This window comes from Trachypithecus francoisi, unplaced genomic scaffold, assembly GCF_009764315.1.
Source record: "Trachypithecus francoisi isolate TF-2019V2 unplaced genomic scaffold, Tfra_2.0 Lachesis_group15, whole genome shotgun sequence".
Classification (NCBI taxonomy): domain Eukaryota; kingdom Metazoa; phylum Chordata; class Mammalia; order Primates; family Cercopithecidae; genus Trachypithecus; species Trachypithecus francoisi.
In genome coordinates this window covers 5,140,501-5,161,825 of record NW_022681460.1, presented here as the reverse complement: position 1 = coordinate 5,161,825, position 21,325 = coordinate 5,140,501, and the positions used below count along the sequence as shown (strand labels likewise).

Below are 21,325 nucleotides of genomic sequence, written 5' to 3'. Positions count from 1 at the left end.
CTCCCTTTTCCTCTGTTCTCCCCTCCCCTCCCCTCCCCTCTCTTCCCTTCCCCTCCTCTCCTCTCCTCTCTCGCTGTCCCCCTCTTGCATCATTCATCTTTGCTTTTCTATAGGAACATTTCTATCAGAAAACTAACATGCTCATTTTTCTCATCTAAAAGCACATATAAACAAGACCTTTGCATTGACTCTACACCTCTCTAAGGCAGGTATTCCACACAACAGATCCAGGTCAGAGTCTGTCACAAGGAAGCTCTTGGCCAGCCTGCCAAGGAGGAGGAAATGCAAAGCTATCACTCCACCTGCGTTCTCTGTGAGGGAGTCTCCTACAGCACTGTTATCTGTGGCACAGGTGGGCTATTTCCACGTATCCCAAAGCTTCTCCCGTGGAGCCTGGATTTTGCCCTAAAGGTAATTTTCTGCAATATAGCTTCATTTTTGAGTGGTATTTGAAGGCAAAATAACTATAAGACTCTGGAAGTTTGAAAAGTTGATGAAGAAATCGTGCAGACAGAACACACCTCTTGAAGGGCTCCCTAACATCCCTCCCCCACCCCCATCTCCCCAGCAAGTCCCTTTCCTCCTTTGGAAAGTAAAACAAACCTTCATTCAATGACATTGGTACGTAAAAGCTGCATTTCTTTATTTTCAAACTGTTGTTTATCACTCATCTACACCTGTTTCCAAAAACGCCATTATCTGTTCAACTGTGAAAATGATTTGGGCATCTAGGGTCAGGACAGGAGACACCATGATTCCCCCATTAAGTGAGAGGTACATGGGTCGGTTGTCAAAATGCCCCCAGCACATCCCATACCCTCTGGTGACTCTCTTCAGAGACCACCCATCTGACCAGATGCTTATACGACTTCCCACAGACAGCCCGTGTAGACAAGAAAATTCACTCACACCATCTCTCCGTCCTCTCTCTTCCATGATGACAGCAGGCCACTCCCACTTCCTCCACCTGGCTTTTTTCTCTTGGAAATCATTCCCTACTAGTGCATAAAGAACACCTGACTTTTTACATGGCTGGGCAGTGTCCCATTGTATGGGTCTACTGTGATTTATTCCAGTCCACAGACCAGCGATGGACACATATGCTGTTTCCATTCTTCTGCCATTAAATCCCACTGCTGGTTCTCCAGTCACTTCCTGTGCGTGCGAATCTGTAGGTAAACACAGAACTTGAGCACCTGGGGTGGAGTTGCCGAGTTTGTGCCCATGGGATATTGAGAAAGAGCATCACATTGTTCTCGGAACAGTTATTACAATTTTCTCAATCCCAGCAGTAATGAGAGCGCCTGCTTCTCTACCTCTTCATTACCAGGTGGCATTTTCAAGCACGATGTCACCACACCATCTGATCTTTGCCAATACAAGGTTGCCGACCAGATGTCAAGAAAGAAGGAAAATCTACAATGAAACTGTGAAGGAAAAAAAAAAACCCTAAGGTGTTATAAAAATACGTTGTAACTGCAGTGGTGAGTCTTAAACTATTTCACATAAGATGACCAGGGAAGGCCTCTATTTGTTTTTTGTGGCTGCCATTATCAATAACCATAGACTTAGCAGCTTGAAAGAAACATCAATTTATTTTCTCACATTCCTGGAAGTCTGAAGTCTAAAATGACTCTCACTAGCTAAAATCCAGGTGTGGGCAGTGGGCAGGGCTGCGTCCTCCTGGAGGCTACTGGGGAGAGTCCCCTTCCTTGCCTTTTTCAGTATCTAGAGGCCACCTGGTTCCTGGTTCCTGGGCCCTTCCTCCATCTGCAAAGCCGATGAGGCTAGGAGAGTCTTTCTCACATCCCAGACACCCTCCTGCCTCTCTGTGCTCTCCTTTTCTTTTGAGATGGAGTCTCACTCTGTCACCCAGGCTGGAGTACAGCGGCATGATCTTGGCTTGCTGCAACCTCTGCCTTCCAGGTTCAAACAGTTCTCCTGCCTCAGGCTTCCAAGTAGCTGGGATTACAGGCACCCACGAGCATGCCTGGCTAATTTTTATATTTTTAATGGAGTCAGGTTTTCGCCATGTTGGCCAGGCTAGTCTCAAACTCCTGACCATGGGGGATCCGCCCGCCTCAGCCTCCCAAACTGCTGGGATTACAGGCATGAGCTACTGCACCTGGCCTGTTCTCTGTAAAAGGAGCCCTGTGATGACACTGCACTGGCCCAGGTAGCGCAGGCTCGTCTTCCTATTTTAAGCCCAGCTGTTCAGCAGCCCTGATCCCCTCTGCAGCTCCGTATCTTCTCTGCTCAGTGACCTCACATCTTCAGCAGTTCTGGGGATTAGAGTGTGGTTCTCTTTGACTTCAGACGAGGTAACGAAGAGCCAGAGGAAGAGAATTCTTGGCATCAAGCTAGAGAGTGCGGTGCAGACCTGACCTCCCTTTTCCAAAACTCGTGTGTGGCCTGACACTGGAGGTACAGCATTGGCTAGGGATCGGGGAGATGGTTCAAATCGCTGTTTGTTTTTTGTTGTTTGCATTTCATTGGTCTGGTTTGTTTATGATTAGAGAGTTTTGAGGGATCCCATGTTGAGGGAATGGGGCCAGTGGAGTGAAAAATGTTGAAAGTCTGGGAAACGGGACATTTGATTTCATGACTTGGTACATGCCTAAAAGGTGTGTCTGGGCTGGGTGCTTTGGCTCATGCCTGTAATCCCAGCATTTTGGGGGGCCAAGGCAGGCGGATCACTTGAACTCGGGAGTTCAAAACCAGTCTGGGCAACATGGCAAAGCCCCTACCAAAAATACAAAAAAATTAGCCAGGTGTGGTGGTGTGTGCCTGTGGTTCCCAACTACTTGGGAGGCTGAGGCAGGAAGATTGCTTGAGCCCAGGAGGTGGAGGTTGCAGTGAGCTGAGATAACACCACTTCACTCCAGCCTGGGTGACAGAGCAAGACCCTGTCTCAATACATACATACATACATAAGTAAATGTAAAACTAAAGAAATAAATAAAAGGTATGTGTGACCTGCTCCAAGGGAATCTTGCCCTAGACAAGGGGGAAAGAAATTCACTGTTGCTGGAGATGGGAAAAGCAAACTAGAAGTGGGGTAATCCAGTTCTGTTTTGCAGTCATCCCGATATTAATGTAGTTCTTAGGAAAGCACACCTATGTGGCTCCCGGGGGATGAGGTCGAGGCGCTGCACGTGGGGCACGCGGCCCTCTCCAGCCTGGCTTTGCAGAAACCAGAGGCCCTAATATTATGCCCTTTGGATTTCCCCAGGGAGTGGAGTTGGCCGAGTGCAAACACAGGGCGACGTCTGCCAGCTTGCAGCGCAAACGCAGGAACCCCAGCATGGTCTGGCTGCAGAGTCTGTGCAATTTTCCAATCAAACCCGCATCTATGGAGAAACAAGACATGATTCCTACCAACTGTTTTTCCAAATATTTGGAGTTGCTGATTATTTACTGTTTCTGGTCCTTGTTTCATGTTGCTGATATTTTCATTGGTAACAAGCGTTTGCTCGCATTTCTGAAAATGAAATAATGGGAGGCCTATTGGTTCCTGAATACAAGGGCTAGAAAGGAATGACTGGAGCCTCCTTCCCACTTCCACAAGCGTTTCCAGTGAGGCTGAGGGTTGTTCCCACCCTTGAGAGCGAGACCTTCCCCTTCCAGGGCAGATGGGTGGCCATGGCCTGTCGTTCCCCTAGGTGTTTTCCCAGCAATACGGCAGACAAGGATTTTCTGTGTGTAGAACCCGGGGTGGGGGAACATGGCTACTTGAATAAAAAATAAAGCCAGAAGTTGTCCAAATGAGAACAAACATGATTGACTTTTTAAATTCTTAAGGTTAGGAAATGTGAGCTGTCAGGGCAGAGACCTGAAGTCCTGGTTACTGGCCACCCTCAGGGCTGGCTGGGGAGGGGTGGCTGCTGGGAGGCTTTGGGCATTTCCTTGATCTCTCTGTGCCCTTTGCTCCCTTCTCAAAGCAGCACCACAACCCAGAGTAGCCTCCATTGGCCGCCCCCACCGTGCTGAGGAGAGTGCACTCAACACCTGGAGGGTTCGGTCAATTCATTCCTTCTAGCATTCCCCACACTTACCTAATCACAAGCCTCCTCCCCAGCCCACCCCCTCAGAGGCACAGAACTGGTTGGCAGCATGCCTGGAGACACTCGCTTTTATTCTCTCCACCCTCTTTTCCCCTAAATACAATGGCACCGGCATTGGGTGTTTTTTGGGGAGAGGGCGGCACAGGATAATTTAAAGCCATTGTAATTTTTGCTTTGTCCACTCTGGGCTTCCCTTGTCATTCCCGAATCCCAGAGGGGTTTATGACACAGGCAGAAAGCAGGCGTTTGGAATGATTCTCCTTTCTCATTCTTTGTGTTTGTTTTGGAAACCGAATGTCATTGACTGTATTGAAGGATTTATGCTGAGGGCAAAGGAGAGACGGTGGCCTTCGATAAGGGGAGGAGGGAAGGGGAGTCCAGCCTGGAAAGAGGACACCAGCGTGGACGGTGGACGGGGACCCCTGCCCCCACGATGGTGCTGCCCTGGCCTGCCCTCCATGGGGGGTCTGTCATCAGGACCCAGGCCAGGAGCAGCTTCTCAGGAATGCAGAGAGGCCTTCCTTGAACGCTTGGAACAAATCTGAGAGTCTCCCAGGAACTGAAGGACGTCCCTGGAGATGAGTGGGATAAAAATTCCCTCCACCTAGCAAAAAGGGAGTCATCAGACTTGAGATCTGAAAATGAATTGGACATTTTTCTTCCACCTGGACTGTAGAGTGTTGCAGATGCCCACTACACACCCATGTACTATTCTTCCAAATAAGAGCGGTAGAGTGAGTGACCGTATGCCTGCCACCTAGGTGACAAAATTAGTACTCTGACTTCCTTATCTGTCCCTCCGACCACATTTTGTGCTGATGTCTTTGAGTCGGTAGTAAAGTTATGAGTCTTTTCCCCTAAATAATTCAGCATTCAGCATGTCTACTAAAATAAAGACATTCTCTTTTAAAACCATAGGCCATGGTTACTTAAGAAAATCAAGTCATGACTTCCTGTCTGCAGACACCTAGCAATTATTCACATTTCCCCATTTTCCACAAAATTTCTTCTAGAGCTGTGTTTTCAAATAAGAATCCATATATTTGGTTATTACCCCCTTTTATTTATTTATTTATTTATTTTTTAAGATTTTACTTTAAGTTCTGGGATACATGTGCAGAACATGCAGGTTTGTTACATAGATATACATGTGCCATGATGGTTGGCTGCACCCATCAACCTGTCATCCAGGCTTTAAGCCCCACATGCATTAGGTATTTGTCCTAAGTCTCTCCCTCCCCTTTCCCCCAACCCCCAACAGGCCCCAGTGTGTGATGTTCCCCTTCCTGTGTCCATGTGTTCTCATTGTTCAGCTCCCACTTATGAGCAGGAACATGCAATGTTTGGTTTTCTGTTCCTGTGTTAGTTTGCTGAGAACAATAGTTTCCAGCTTCAACCATGTCCCTGCAAAGGACATGACTTCATTCTTTTTCATGGCTGTGTAGTATTCCACAAAGTATATGCGCCACATTTTCTTTATCCAGTCTATTCCCTTTTTAACAACTTTCTTTATATAATACAATCCAGCCATCTACATTGCATAATGCACTGGTCTTCACGATAGTCACAGAGTCCTGCTCTTTTCACCTAAAATGGTCACTCTTAAAAAAAAATTATATTGACATTTTTAAAAGACCAGGCTGGTCATCTTATACCCTGTCTACTTTTGGGATTTGTCTGATTATTTCATTCTGTGCTGTGGTTGAAATTATATTGGTTGATTCTAAATCAATAAAGTGGAAGTTTGGTCTGAGGTTTAATTGGTTATAATTAAGTTGAATAGTTTGCTAACACTTCACGGGTGATATCTGTGATTCCCACTGTTGAGGCAGGAGAATGGGGTCTGGAGGCAGGGAACACAAGGCCAGTTCACCCTGTTAACTGTGACGGAAAATACCCTCTCCACAGGGGGTACACCAAACAAATGACTTTGTAACTTTACTTCATCCTCTTCATTTACATAAGGTGTATACCAGGTAACCAATGGAAACGTCTAGAAAGTAAACCCCAAACAATTCTGTAACGGGGCTCCTGAGCCCCTGTGCTCAGGCCCAATCCCAGTGGAGAGTCCTATCATTTTCAATAAATCTCTACTTTTGTTGCCTCATTCTTTCCTTGCGCTGTTTGTGCGTTTTGATCCATTCTTTGTTCAAGAAGGCAAGAACCTGGACACTCGGCACTGGTAATATTTTCAGTGATGCAAAATTAAATCCGCTCACCCCTGAGGGGGTAGGTGGCCACCACATCCTGTTACAGGTACAGTAAGCTTTCCCCTTTGCAATTAGCAGGGATGCTGCAGGGTGATACATGACTCATGCAACTCCCCAGATCCCTGAGCACCTGCCACCTGTGTTCATGCTCCTTGCCTGAATCCTTAAGTCAAGGGAGTTTGTAAATGTCCATTTCTTCCACATTGATGGCTATCATTTCTTCCCTATTGTTGAGATGTCATAATGTCATTCTGAAAAACAGCTTTTCCTCATCAATCTGGTATGTAATCTCCTAAATTGGGGAATATTTTATTCTATAATTACCGCTTTTGAAGTAAGGAATTGGTGTAGTAGTCACCTCTAAAACCACTTAATGAATTTATTCCTTCTTTTCATTTTGAACATTGTGATAGACATGCATTTTCTTTTTTTAATGTAATATAAACACACTCCTTCTTCTTCATAGGTTTTTTGAGAATGTATTCAACATATCATAAAATTCACCCTTTTAAAAATGTATAATTTGTGGTTTCTGATTCATTCACAGAGATTTGTAGCCATCACCACTATCTAATTTTAGGACATTCTCATCACCCCAGAAAATACCCCTCCACATGAGCAATCACCCCCAGCCCCAGCCCTGGGAACCATTCATCTACTTGTGTGTCTCTATGAATTTGCCTATTCTGGACATTTTACATAAATGTGGCCTTTCGTGACTGGCATCTTTCACTGAACAGAATGTTTTCAACAATCATCCATATTGTGGCATGTATTCATTATTCAGTTTTTAATAAATCGTATTCCACTGTATGGCTAGGCCACTTTTGAGTGTCCATTTACTCAGCTGATGGTCACTTAGATTCTTTCCATTTTTTACATGAGTAATGTTTTGGTGTGGATGTGTGAACATATGTTTTTATTTATCTTTGTATATTCCCAGGAGTGGAATAGCTGGGTTATGTGGAAACTCAATTTTTAACATTTTATGGAAAGCTTAAAAACTGTTTTCCAAAGTGACTGCATCATTTTGCAACCCCATGATGTATAAGGGTTGTAATTACTTCACTTCCTCACCAACATTTGTTATTGTCTATCTTGTTTATTTTACCCATCCCAGTGGGTGTGAAGTGGTATGTCACTGTGGTTTTGATTTGCATTTTTCCAATAACTAATGATGTTGAACACCTTTTCATGAATTTACTGGCCATTTATGTATCTTCTCTGGAGAAAGGTCTATTCAAATCCTTTGTCGATTTTTTTTAATGGGGTTATATGTCCGTGAGAGCTCTGTATATATTTTGAATATGAGTCCTTTATCACATATAGGATTTGCAGATATTTCATCCCTGTCTATGAGTTGGCTTTTTACTTTTTGATGGGTTCCTTTAACTCACAAAGGATTTTAATTTTAGTGAACTCTGTCTTATTTATTCTTTTGTTGCTTGTAGCATTGTTGTCATAGCTAAGAAGTAGTTGCAGACCCCATGGTCACTTGGGCCAGGTTTCTGCTAAAATGCCATCTCATCCATCAGAGGTGTCTACCACTGTCCATCAGCCTCTGTCCCTTCCCTTGCCCTATTTTTTTCATTGCTGTTGCCATCACCTGATACTTTACATAATTATTGCATGTTCATCATCTGTCATTCTACTCAGGAACACACACTCTTTGACAGCAGAGTTTTAATTCCTGTTGTGCATGGCTGGATGCCTGGTGTCTGGAATAGAGTGAGGCTTGTTATGTATTCCCTACAGCTGAGGAAATTATAGGCAGACAAAAGACAAGGCAACTGGCCCACCAGCAGAGCTGCAGCACAAAATGCCACATCCTATGAAGCAAGGAAATTGGGCAGCTGGGTTTCTGCTAAACACATTGGAGGAATGCAAAAGAAGCAATAAAAAAAAAAAAAAAAAAACCCAAAGACAAAACAGACATCATTATTAAAGACCATGTGTCCAAGGAAGACTTTGTGAATTGAAAATTATTTTACAGATAACAGTAAGTATCCTGGCAGAAGAGAGCAGCATCCCTGGTGTGGTGGTAAATTTCACACATCAACTTGACTGGACTACAGGGTGCCCAGATATTTGGTTAAATATTATTCTGGGTGTGCCTGTGAGGGTGCCTCTTGATGAGATTAATGTTTGAATGAGTAATGTCTTTATCAGCTCGGACTGCTGTAACAAAAATACCATAAACAGTGTGGCTCATCAGTTACAGAAATACATTTCTCACGGCTCCATGGGCTGGAAGCCAGAGGTCAGGATACCACCATCATGGTCCAGTGCCAGGGAGGGTCCACTTCTGGACTGCAGACATCTGACCTCTCCCTGTATCCTCACATGACAGACATAGAGTGAGCTAGCTCTCTGGCCTGGTCTTATGAGCTCTATTATCATGACATAATTACCATCCTAATGCTTCTCCTCCAAATACTATTGCATTGGGGATGATAGTTCAGCACATGAATCTTTTTCAGAGGGGTCACAAACACTCAGACCCTAACAGGTAGAACGAGTAAAGCAGGTTGCCATCCCCTGTGCTGGCCCCAGTCAGTCTGTTGGTAGCCCTTAATAGAACAAAAGGAGGAACGGGAGACAATCTGCTCTCTGCTGCAGCTCAGACATCACTCCTTTCTGGCTTTTGGACTGGAAATCACACTGTTGGTTCTCTGACTCTCAGGCCTTTGGACTCAGATTAGAACTTCTCCCAGCAGCTTTCCTGGGGCTCCAGTTCATGGATGGCAGATCATGAGACTCCTCAGCCTCTGTGATTGTGTGAGCCAATTCTTTATAATACATCTCACTCTCTTTCTCTCTCTCTCTCCCTCTCCAGAGATCCCAGACTATATATATATATTTATATACACACACACACACACACACACAGATATGTATGTACATACATATCTGTGTGTGTGTGTGTGTGTGTATAGAGAGAGAGAGAGGGTAAGAGAAAGCTAATACACCTGGTTAGATTCAAATGGACCATGAAGGTTGATACTGTTTGGCTGTGTCCCCACACAAATCTCATCTTGAATTGTAATTCCCACAATTCCCATGTGTCATGGGAGGAACCCAGTGGGAGGTGATTGCATTACAAGGGTGGGTGTTTCCTGCACTGTTCTAGTGATAGTGAATGAGTCTCACAAGATCTGATGGTTTTAAAAACGGGAGTCCCCTGGACAAGCTCTCTCTTTGCCTGTTACCATCCATGTAAGACATGACTTGCTCCTCCTTGCCTTCTGCCATGATTATGAGGCTTCCTCAGGCATGTGGAACTGTGAATCCATTAAACCTTCTTCCTTTATAAATTGCTCAGTCTCGGGTATGGCTTTATTAGCAGTGTGAAAACAAACTAACGCAAAGTTACTAGGCTGTTGAATCATTGGGTAGGTGTAGCACTTTTCTTCTGAAGGAAAAGCAACTCTTACAAAAAAAATTAGCAATTCCTTTACTGTGGAAAAATTAGCCACTGATAATATATGAATAATAGCATCTTGCTGTGACTCAATACTGTAATGCATGTACTTACATATGAACTCTACAGTAAATTCTGTGTCATTTCCATTGCAGTCACCAGTCACCAGCTTCAAGTTAAAGAAATCTCTAAGCTACTAGAACCAAGAATGGGAGAGGCAGAATTGGCTACACCTGTATAGCAAATATAGCATTCACTGGTCTCAAATGCAAATGTAAAAAAAAAAAAAAAGAAAAACTACTCTTCTAGAACTATTTAATTTGCCTTGAATTCCTAATTTCTCTATTTAATTTGATTTGAATTCCTAATTTATCTAATGCAAGAAACTTAATACAGTCATCATGTTCAGGAAAATTCTCTAAACTCACTGCTTCTTGAATTCATTTAGGTTTTTAAATCATTTAAAAGCCTTTTCCCACATTCTTCTCCCGCCTGAGTTTTAGGTGTGAGTTTGGGGAAGTTGGAGGTTGAATGTGGACTCTGGAACAGGAGTAAGTTAAGGGCCTTTGCCTTGCTGTGTTGCCCACACGACTGCCATTGCAAGGCCCTTGCTGGCTCTGGCCTCTGCCACCTGTCCTCACTGATGTACTCTGTGTCAGCCTATGCTTATCTGGGCCAGTGTTCACTGAGGCAGTGTGACCCCATTGGACCTCAAACCCATGGCATTGTGGCCATGAAGAACTGGACCCCATGTCATAACCATGAGTTGATTCCCTTTGGGGCCACTGCCTGCACAGAGCTGACTGTCAGACTTGGTGCACCTGGTCACCTCTGCTCTTGGTCATTTCTGTCCCCTGCCATGTAAGACTGTTCATGGAACTTTGGGATGTACCACAGGCTCTGAGCTCTACAACAAAATCAGGCACAAGGACCCTCTGAGTTAGAGTCTGTGCACCTGCTCTGGGGGTTTTCTGCCCTTTCTATTCCCACAGTTCCCACCTTGGGGGAAAGCAGGGCTGGGCCTCTTTTTGGAGGCAGCCTGTTGTGAATTACCTTCTTTCTCACATTCCTTCCTTCCTCAGTTCAGGCAACCCTCATTGCTGGGGGCTCCAGAAAACCCATCTTGTTTAAGCCAGATTGTTAGCTTGTAAATACGAAAACTTCTCCCAATACTTCATCTACTGTGAATTTCCAAATTGTATTTTGAGAAAGAAAAGTGGAATGCTGTTTGTTTCTTTCTCTTAGACTTCCTACTCTTGCACCCATCCAGGCAAGGAGTGAAGAGGAAGGAGCATTGCTCATGAAGAACTCAATGCTTTGGGACAAGGATCTTGACTGATAACTTGAATGTTTTATGTGCCTTACTTTAGTCAAGATGCAACCTTTACCAACAGGTACTGAAGCAAGGAGCATTTCAGGACATCATGGAGCTTACAGATGGAGTCTCAGAGCCTCGGTGGGCTCAGGTACGTACCCCTACATCCTCATTTACCAGCTACTGAACCGCTCTGCATTTCATTTTTCAGATTTTTAAAAGAGGGGCCCTCTTACACGTAATTCATAGAATTGTTGTGAGATTGAGTTCGGATGAGTAGGACACAAGAATGCCTGCAAATAGGAAGTGCTGAATAGATGTTAACCTCTATTATTTCCACCTGGGCAGGGTGCACATCACAGCCCCATTTCATCATGCAGGGGGATCAAGGGAGTACATCCTGGGGACACATCATCACTGACTGGCAGAAACAGGCTCTCGAGGAGATTCTCAAATTTATGTTTTCAGAATGAATTAAACCAACAGAAATCAGAGTAAAGTCACCCCAGTAGAGAGAATTGTATGTGACATTCTCTAAAGGACATGGGATGCTCAAGGAATGGTGTGACTTCCCCAGGACTGAGCCACAGGCCATGGCAGGTAGGAGGTCACCTGAGTGCCAGCTGAGGCACTTCAGCAATGTGCTATTCTGTAGTAAGGAAGGGCCCAGTAGCAGGCTGCTGGCACTTTTCTGAAGGGAGAATGTCAAGAATATTGCAGGCACCTTAGCCAACTTCTATTTTAAAGCAATTAAAAAAGATGAGGTTCAGCATGAGGAGGCATGATAGCCTTCTTCAATTAACTGGAAGATTGTCAGGTACAAAGGAAGTGGACTTCTTGTGTGGCTGCAAGCTCAGAACTAGCATGTTGGAACAAAAATCATAAAGCAACAGGATTCAGTCCAACTTTGGATAGAACTTCCTGGCAACTACAGCTGTCAACCAGTGGTCTGTTTTGCCTCATGGTAGAATGTTTTCCAACTCAGGAGTGGTTTGTTGAATGAGTATCTATCAGAAATGGCAAGTTAGGGATTTTGCACTGGCTGATGGGAGATTGTACCCATGACCTCTCAGTCCAATCCCTAACATTCCTGATTTCACAGGCATAATCCTGTTATGCAGGAGACTTAGGAAACAGGGTGGTCTGATACTTTGCTTTTTTAGGTGATGCAAAGTAAAGCAAGTAAACGTTTTCTTAATGCATATGAATATGTTTGCATACCTTAGTCATTCTGTATGTTAAAATGTTTGAATCTGTTTTCTTTTTAATGACTACTTACCATGCTCTAAGGTCATCCTTTTGAGCAGGAGTTCTAATTAGTGACATAGACATCAAAAAAGCTGGACATTATCTGAATATATACAACTACTAGCTAAGAATTTTGAAGTTGATATTTCAAATAAATTCCTGATTTGATTCTTCTAGTCACTATCCTTTGCTCTTCATTGTCGAGGAAACGTCTAGATCTGCCGTGGAAGGCGTTTTTTAAAATTTCTGATAGTGGGCGAAGGGTGTGGGAGAGGAAAAAGCTGTAGACATGCAGGGGCATGCTTCTGTTTGGTTTCTGTCTCATTAAGCTCAGTTTCCTCTTACGATAATTGAATCAATTGCGGGTTTTTGAAATTAAAAATTGTAATTAAATATCTGAGATCTTCAGGTCTTTAAATGCGTGCTTTCCCTTCCAGACTGCAGTAACTACGATCATGAAAACAGTCCTTACAGAAAGGCACAAGTGCACAGGAATCCATGGCTAAGTGACTTTGTCTTTGGCAAGATGAAGGTGTGAGGGCCAACCCTACAGAAACATGACATCCTGTCCTCTGCTTCTAATCTCTTCTCCTTCCATTCTTTCCTTCCACAAACTAAGCGCCTAATCAAATGCTTGTTGAATAAATATTTGTTTGATAAGTGTTGCTTTTGAGGATTCTTCTTGCATTAGGAAATACATGTGATGGAGAAATTTTACTCTCCTCAACACTGTTGCATTACAGTTGATGATCAAAGGTATGCACAGTTAAGATGAGGATTCAACTTCAGATCAGCTTTACAGAGTGCCAGTCTGCAACTTGAATTACTAAATAACTTTATGGATATATTAGCTCATGAAATTTGTTTTTAGCGCAGCATTTTGTTTCACGGGAAATGAATATTTAACAAAAATCCTGTCTACTATATGTATAGTGCTCTGCATCCGTAGGGCATTCCATTAGTAAGAGTTTGGTGTTGGAGAAGAATTCCTTTTCTTTCTAATTCACAAGGCTATGGACACTCATATGTTTAAGCCTCTCACATTTAGCTCTAATGTTTAAGGTTAGGGAGGATCAGGGGATAAAATTTAACTTTTTGGTCTTACATATTTATCATTTGCCTACTCATTTGATGGCAAGCAGAGACAGTCAAAATAAAAACATAATTTCTTTACCCAGAGTTTTAAAGATCATGAGTATACTTATCACTGTGTACCCAGTATGTGAGGTTTTAGCCTTGAATGTGTTTTCCTATAGCAGAAAGAATCCCAACACATACACACAAACGCACATGCACCACTGTGTTTTGTCCAGCACTTCTCTTTTCAGGAGGGTGTGCATTTAGTGAGCGTGCATTTGCATTGTTGACGTAAAGACTCCGAGGGCCAGGGAAGCTCCCGGGGGAGCCTGCGGGTTGGCACTCAGGGCTGCTGGCTCAGTAACCTGAAGCCATCACTGTAGCACCACGGGCTCCCTACACACTATCTGAAACTTTAAAATTACAGAATGGACTCCGAGTTAGTAAATCATAACACTTAACATTTTATATTGTTTTGTGCTGTCTGATGGAAAATGGGTGAAGCAAACAACACACGTTAATTCAATGTAAACTTGGTGTTTTCTAGGCAAACAAGGCCGAGTGTTTTCAAATGACCTTTTGTGAAATGTCTATTATCTTCCCCACAAATGAGAGCAAGTGATATACGTGAAAGATATTTTAAAAACTCTGTATTCAATTATTCACACCAAATGATATCCATTAAAATTATGAACATTTCTAAATATATTTCATGTATCATACATATATATATATTTTATGTGTATAATTACATATCAACAAAAGAATTCTTGCTGCTTTAACCATGTAAGTAAAACAAAGATTTTGCAATATAACACTCATATATGCATATATACTGGCTGTTTGAATTATGAATTTATTTACAACTTGCCTAGATTATAATAAATGATTACTGTTCTATTATACAAACATAACAGTGTTTTTTAAATACAAAGACTGCAAATGAATACATGAAAAAATTACACACATGTACAATATTTATAATTTATAAATGCAAAGTTAAGACCTCTTTAAATTATTGCACTTGCGCATTTTACAAAGATTTTTGTCATACATATAAAATCATTTTTTAAAATTTACTAACTTATCAACTATGATAAAGTTAGATACCATTAACTTGAAATTCTTTCTCCTTCCAATAGAGAGCCTATTAAAATTCTGGACACAGGTTCATTGACTCTACAAGTCAGTTCTTTATGAGCATTGTAATTTTGACAGCATATAACCTGTATTACTCTCCAGTAGTTTTTGGTCAGCAAGATTATCAACAGCAAACTCTCAGATGCCTTAGCTACATATGGATCTAGGATCTCTTTTGTTCATGTGTTCATGTAAAGAAAGCCATCTTGTCTTCTCAGGAAGAATGAAGATGCTGCATTTGTACAAATGTTGGTAACTATTTCACAGTGTGTTGGGCAAGCATGTAATTTCAAATAGGTAGGGGCATCGTATAGAAACAACTTCTCTGGGTAAATCTATTACACTCTCAACTTGCACACGAAATGAACACATAGCATATACACCATACGACAGCTCATATGGAAAATAATATTCCTATATATCATTTATATAGGCTATTGGAGATACAGCATAGGACTGGGTATTAAGGTGAATAAAGAAAAAGACAAAGGCTGTAACACCCATGATATAATATTTCAGTTGGGCTAGAGTATTAGATAATACACTTTTAGAGCTTAACTTACAATCGAAACAAAACCCTTCTACTTAAACTTCTGCAAATACACAGTACCTCAAAGACATCAGAGGAAAATGGAAATGTGTAAACTGACTTCCCTACTTAGTAAGCCCTGGATTCAGCTGTAAGTTTCCACCTTGGTCCTGAGGTGACATTATCCTTTGCCTCACAGGGCCACACCTGGCTCTGCGTGCCATTGATTCGTTTTCTCCCACTTGCAGGAAAGGGCAGGTGGGCTCTGTACGGCTTCGCAAGCCCTGCTCTCCATTGCTGGGTTGAGAAGAGAAACATCAAGTGAGGACAGCATTGCTTCTTTGGATGTTAAATGTATTTCTTGGGTAACATTAATGTCTTTCTCTTTGTTCTATCTTCTTAATTTAGAACCAGCACACCGCTGACACGTTTTAAATTTTTCTTGTTATTTTTATCATATAAAATGCATCCAATGCTTCAGACAACCAAAATATTCCGTTGGAAAAAAGACAAAAAAGTGTGCACTGCGTTGGATATTACTAATTTAAACAATATAAATGGTTAAAGAAGCCAGCAAAGTGTGTATTGGCTAAACACTTATGCACATGTCAAGATCTCACGGCCATGCGCCGAAAGCATGGGGAAACTGTAACGGATGACATACTTGGCTGATCTACATTTTACATCATTTAAAAATCAGCTCAATACTTGCAATAGAAGAGATCACTATAGTGACTAAATGAATAGAGTCTTTAAAGAATTAAATCCTAAATAAAATCTGCAAAGTGTCAAAAGCAAACATATGTTTGAAATATGTAAAGACAGAAGTGATTTTAAAAATCATGCTTAGGTACCTGAAACCCCAAAAAAACATATCATAACCAATGTCACAGTTCTCTGAAGTTCTTGCCGAAAAGACTGAATCTGAACAGTTCGCTGGTTATAGTCACCAGGGTATATGTCAATGAAGTCAAATAAAGGACAGAAATCTGATGAGGAGAGGATGATTCTATTCATTCAACTTGATAAAATGAACTGTGAGTTCCTGTAAATATTTTCAATTATAGTTAAGCAAGAAAAGCAAAATAATAAATACATGAATGAAGAAGTAAAGTTGCAGTATTTAAAATAAAGGCACAGGCCAAGGCAGGTGAATAATTTAGTCCTATTAAAGCTCAAACCTTAATTTTGAGTTAAAAGACAAGAAACACAATACCCAAACCTAAACCTATTAAAAAACCCAGGTATCTAAGGATTTATGCATCTATTTATATCCTGTACAAACATGTCTCGTACACACAAACATACCAATAAAGAAAAATTAACTGAGATTTTACAAAATGAAAAAAATCTAAAAAGCATGCCAAGAAAGAGGAAAACCTATATTGAACAAATGTAGTTTCCAATTAGTTGTTTTTGTTGTGGTGAGAACGAGTCACCTGGGGCACCACTAGAAACATCTGTACCTTCCTTTTCCATTGAAGAATCAGGATGGGAACGATTGTGTCTAATATTTTGGTCTTTTTTGCAAGATGGGTTTTTCATACACCTCTTAGAGAGAAGTACAGCTGGGAAATGGACCAGAGTCTCTGCCCTATTAATAGGGCAATTTTTTAGAATTCGTTTCCACATCCATTGTATTTCCTTTGACCCTTTTCTAATTAATTAATTCACATTGCCTGAATTCAATATTTCATGGTACTGGCAGGCATTTATGTTGCCAAGGACACTTTTAGCTAAAAAACACATTCACTGTGTCCAAAAAGATAATGGAATAATTGCATATGACCATAAAACTTGTCTATTATAAACCAACATAACCAATATAAGTGTCTGCAAATTGAATATCCTACATATGCTCATAGCTGGTTACTAAATTTATACTGGATGGAAAATTTGGCACAATACACAATATGACCTTAATAGGAACTCATCAAAGCTGCCGTTAGTAAAAACCATCTCTTGGCTTCTGGTGTCACATTGTTCTTTTAAGAAAAGGTCTGGGAAAAAGACAAGAAACAGAACCCCAAAGTCTGTCTCCTAAAACATCTGACAAAATACAAAAATACTCCTAACTGCATGTTTTCCAAAACAAACTATTAACTAAATATCACTGCATCCCGAGTCCTTTTATTTTAGGTAAATCTGTGATTACTAAGTAAATCTGACACACGGTAAAAGCAGTATTGACAGTTTATATCAGAATACAGCCTTTTGTTCATGCCGTGCTTCTATCATGACAATATTTCACAAGAAATCAACCAACCAGTAAATCCAATCACCTTCCTTTCGGAAACTGTTCTAAACAGAGATTACATAATACACTTGACCATAATAAATTAAGAGAATTTTCTGTAATAACCTAAAAATGTAAATGTAGCCATGAGATTCCTACCGCCATAATTATTTTCTATATTAAAAAACAGAATTCATACATTTAAAAAAAATTCTTGTAATTAAACAATAATCTTAAATAATATATCCCTTCCTGAAATTCAGTCTCCAAGTTAAATTAGATAACTAAATTAACTTTTGTGACTAAAGTTGCATTTGGTAGAATCCAGCTTCATAAATTTGTATGCAGAAAAATATGTATCTTGTTCAAATGCAGTTATATGAATACACTAACACAAAAATGACACTTTCTGGTCAACTGTCAAGTAATATGCATTTTCTGTCAAGAAAAATCATTGTTCTTAAAGAATGGGAGAATGGGGTTGATTTATATTTTTTCCTACATGTTTGCTTCTCTCTTCCTCTTTCCTTCTGTCTCTCGTGCGTGTGTATGTATCATATATACACATATGTATATGTATGTTTACATACATGAGTGTGCATCCTATATACATCTATGTGTGTGTTCTACATATATTACATCCATCCATATATATATGTGTGTGTGTATATATCTAGCCACAGTGGTATTTCTATCTCTTTCGTTATTACATTTTACCTCATAGTGTATAATGAAAATAGCAAATGGAGCTCCACGTAGGGAAGATGGCAACTTTCAGAAGCCCACAAGAAAACTGAACACATAGTGTTAATTTTAAAATAAGAACAGTGCTTATGTAGAGCCAACTCTGCCACAACATAAATAAACCATGTTGTAGAAGCCTCTGATTTAATTTTGCACAAACCAGGCTCATATGAACAAAATGCCTATGGTAGTAAATATGTAGAAGCATATTTTTCCATTTTATTCAAATTGATATTCCAGTTTCCTGCCACATGAAAAGTGAATATGTTGTTATGATTGGCCTGTCACTTCCTGAGTGAGTCTCTGTCTAATTCAGGTTGGGAGATTACTGTGCCATTGTGCTGAAAATCTTTAAAGTATTCATGTGCACCAGAAGTGACTGCTTTACAATCTTTGTAGGAAGAGGTGCAGAGTATTACTTTTGTATTTTTGAAAACACTTACATTGTATAGTAATACTAGTCAACCAAAAAGCTGTATAGAAGAAACCATTGAAACCCACAGGCTTCCATGGAGTGATTTGATCTGTGAGGCGAGTAAAGAGAGCAGAAAGAAGGTCCGGCATCATGGCACTACTTTCTGCTTCTGTTTCTGTGCTATGGACAGAAAGCTCATGAAATATGACCGTGCAGCATGCGGAAAGAGATGAATGAGAGGTGACTGCAGCAGGTCAGAGTAAAATTACAAAGGACACATTTTATGGTTTGATGTTTAAAAGAGAAATGTATGGTACTTTAATTAAACAATGTTTAGAATAAATCTCTCATTGTGAATGAGAGTCTAAAATTCTGCAATGACACAAAGTGACACTATAAAGGAATCATTATGAAAAATGCACCCTTTATGTCCATAAGACTTGTCCATTCAAAAAATCATGATGCCTTGCTTTTATTTTGTTCTTTACGCAAAGGGTTCAGTAAAACTGCCAAGGCAACAACAAAAACAATTTCAAAAACTGACATCTTTTGAATTGCTACTTGAAGTTCTGAGATTTATTGTAAGGTATACCTCATCTCTTCTCAAAAGGACAGGAAGTCTACTTGCTTCAGTGTTAAATTTATTCATCTCAGCCCTTTAGTTTTAACTTAAAGAATTATGTTTAGTCTAACTAAATTCATGAAGCTCTGAAATAAGAGTCTGACTTTTTGCCATCATTTCTTACTCCGTAGCCTCAATGACATTTGTCCTGAGGCTGTGGACTACAACTCAAGTTAATTACAAGTAGGTCGTACATGAACATTCACCATTCACAATAGTAATGTGTAAAAATTCCTATTTATAACCAACAACATCAAAGCAACATTGATGTTAAAGCCCAAGTACAATACCATAATAGTACCATGTTAAACCCTCATTAGAAAGATACAATGGAAAAGTACCCCTTCTGAAGAATTTTTGTCCACTTCCTTTAAGGCCTCAGCAATATTAGCCTATTAGAAAAGGCTGGTTTGCAAGTCAAATGGAGTCACTTGGCCAGCTGATTTCTGAACACGGGGGTGGTCCTGGTTACTCAGTGTCTACGATGCCTCACAGAAGAGACTGGCAGGAAGTCCTCTGCTTGACTTACTTACTTGATGTGACCTTCCTGAAGAGGTTTGCACCCCAGTTACCAGGTATAGATTCCCCTCGCCCCCACCCCCCAAAAAAGGAAAAAAATGTCAAAGCAGCAAGATGAGGATCTGTAGGTGGGACAGCGTGTCGGGGTGACCAGTGCTCAGTCTTCAGAGGCAGCTGCCTTCTGAGCCACGGATGCGGATGAAATCCAGGTTGCAGTCTCCTCTCCTCGAATCACCTTCTCCCACTGATTGAGATTATCCCTAGGGATAAAAGATGCAGTTTCAGGGGAAGCTGAATAAAGGATTTCTGGACTTTTTCTTGAAAACTAACCAAACAGTCCTGTGGCATAGCTCTGCACAACAGCATTGTGTGGGGCCCTCCGACATGGTTACCAGCATGACGTGGCCAGGCGGGCTCCTGTGATGGCTGCTCAGGAAAGAGATTCAGAGGCGCCAGAGGGTCGGGGCACCTTGGTCCACCCGCTCTGGACCGCGAACGCAGCAGAAATGCTAGGGCTCAGCATACGTCCTTTCTTAGAAAGGATTAACTTGAACAGGGAAAGAGCTCTAGGTTTTACGACTGAGGAATACGCAGGATCACGGAAAGGAGGAGGTCCCAGAGCAGTAGGAACACTCGGTGACAACAGGGATCTTCCTACTGAGAAGTGTCGACAGAGCGTCTCCCAGGAGGCCTAAACCTCACCATCTTGCACTTGCTCTTGTTCTGAGCAGTGTGTCACATGTACAAAATCATCCTAAGTTATACCTGGCACAAACTTCTGAAATTTTCTTGTTATAGTAAAACCGTGTTAGTGCTCTGGTAAGTCCTCACCTAAGGCAGTCTCATTTCTCGAGTCCTCTAATCTTTCTCTCTCAGTGTCTGTAATTCAAGTGTCACAGGCATCGTAATCTTCTCTAACTGTGTGATCACAACCACTGCAAAACCATCATCTTACTCCCCACAGTTACCCTGGCAGAGCTCTTAGCCAAACTGCTGCAAAACCATCTTCCTCTACACGGCTACCCCGGAAGAACTCTTGGCCACATTCCTGTGTAAAGTCACACGGCAATCTTGGCATTGGGAAATACAAAACTCCTACAAGACACAGTTTTATGATTCTCTCCAATTTCTTTTAGCAAACATTCTAAGACACATTCAGACAGACAAAACCCTAAAATGCAACTGAAAAGTGTGGCCCTTTTAACTTTTGTAACATATCATGAGGTATTATTTTTCCAGACCCTAGAGACTTCCGATATATTGGAAAAAGCCATACACGAATTTTGGTATGTTTCCTTGAACACTGAGGATACATCATAAACTCTTTAAGCGTTAATAAGATTAAAATGGCCTTTAAGAGGTTATGTGGTCCAGCCAAGTATACTGAAGCATGAATGAGGCAGAGCTGCCCACACAGTGGACACTGTGTTCTCAGAGTTCCACAAGGAAGGCACCTCCACAGCTCCCTGCAAGGCTGGGCACACGCAGTCAGCACTCATGCCCTGGCTTCCAAGTACCTGGCATAAAACACACAGGATTTCTGGACAGGAAAGGACTTTTGAAGATTGCTTAGTATTTATTTAAACAACATCTTTGAATTTACATTGATATTCCACTTTCTCTTTAATTTTGCACAAATTTTTATAACCTAATTCCCTCAAGAATGATCTGGCCTCACACTCCATAGTGCCCATTATGACTCAGGCTTTTGTAATAAGGTAAGATTTTAATAAACTAACCAGGGAGTAAGGTCAATTAAGGCTCAGCAAAACAAGGTGGGATGCT

The 21,325-nt window shown here is 41.3% G+C and overlaps 1 protein-coding gene across 2 annotated transcripts in view; it reads right to left on the bottom strand.

The window, feature by feature from the left end:
• Positions 1 to 13,968: 13,968 nt before the first annotated feature.
• Positions 13,969 to 21,325, bottom strand: part of PDE10A (phosphodiesterase 10A) — a 347,007-nt gene continuing 339,650 nt past the window's right edge. The window contains exon 22 of one of the 2 annotated variants that reach the window (XM_033234261.1): positions 13,969 to 19,800. In XM_033234261.1, coding sequence (XP_033090152.1) covers positions 19,698 to 19,800 — 103 coding nt within the window. In that variant the 3' untranslated portion in view covers positions 13,969 to 19,697. The remainder of the gene's footprint in view (positions 19,801 to 21,325) is intronic. The other variant, XM_033234262.1, reaches the window with a different exon arrangement.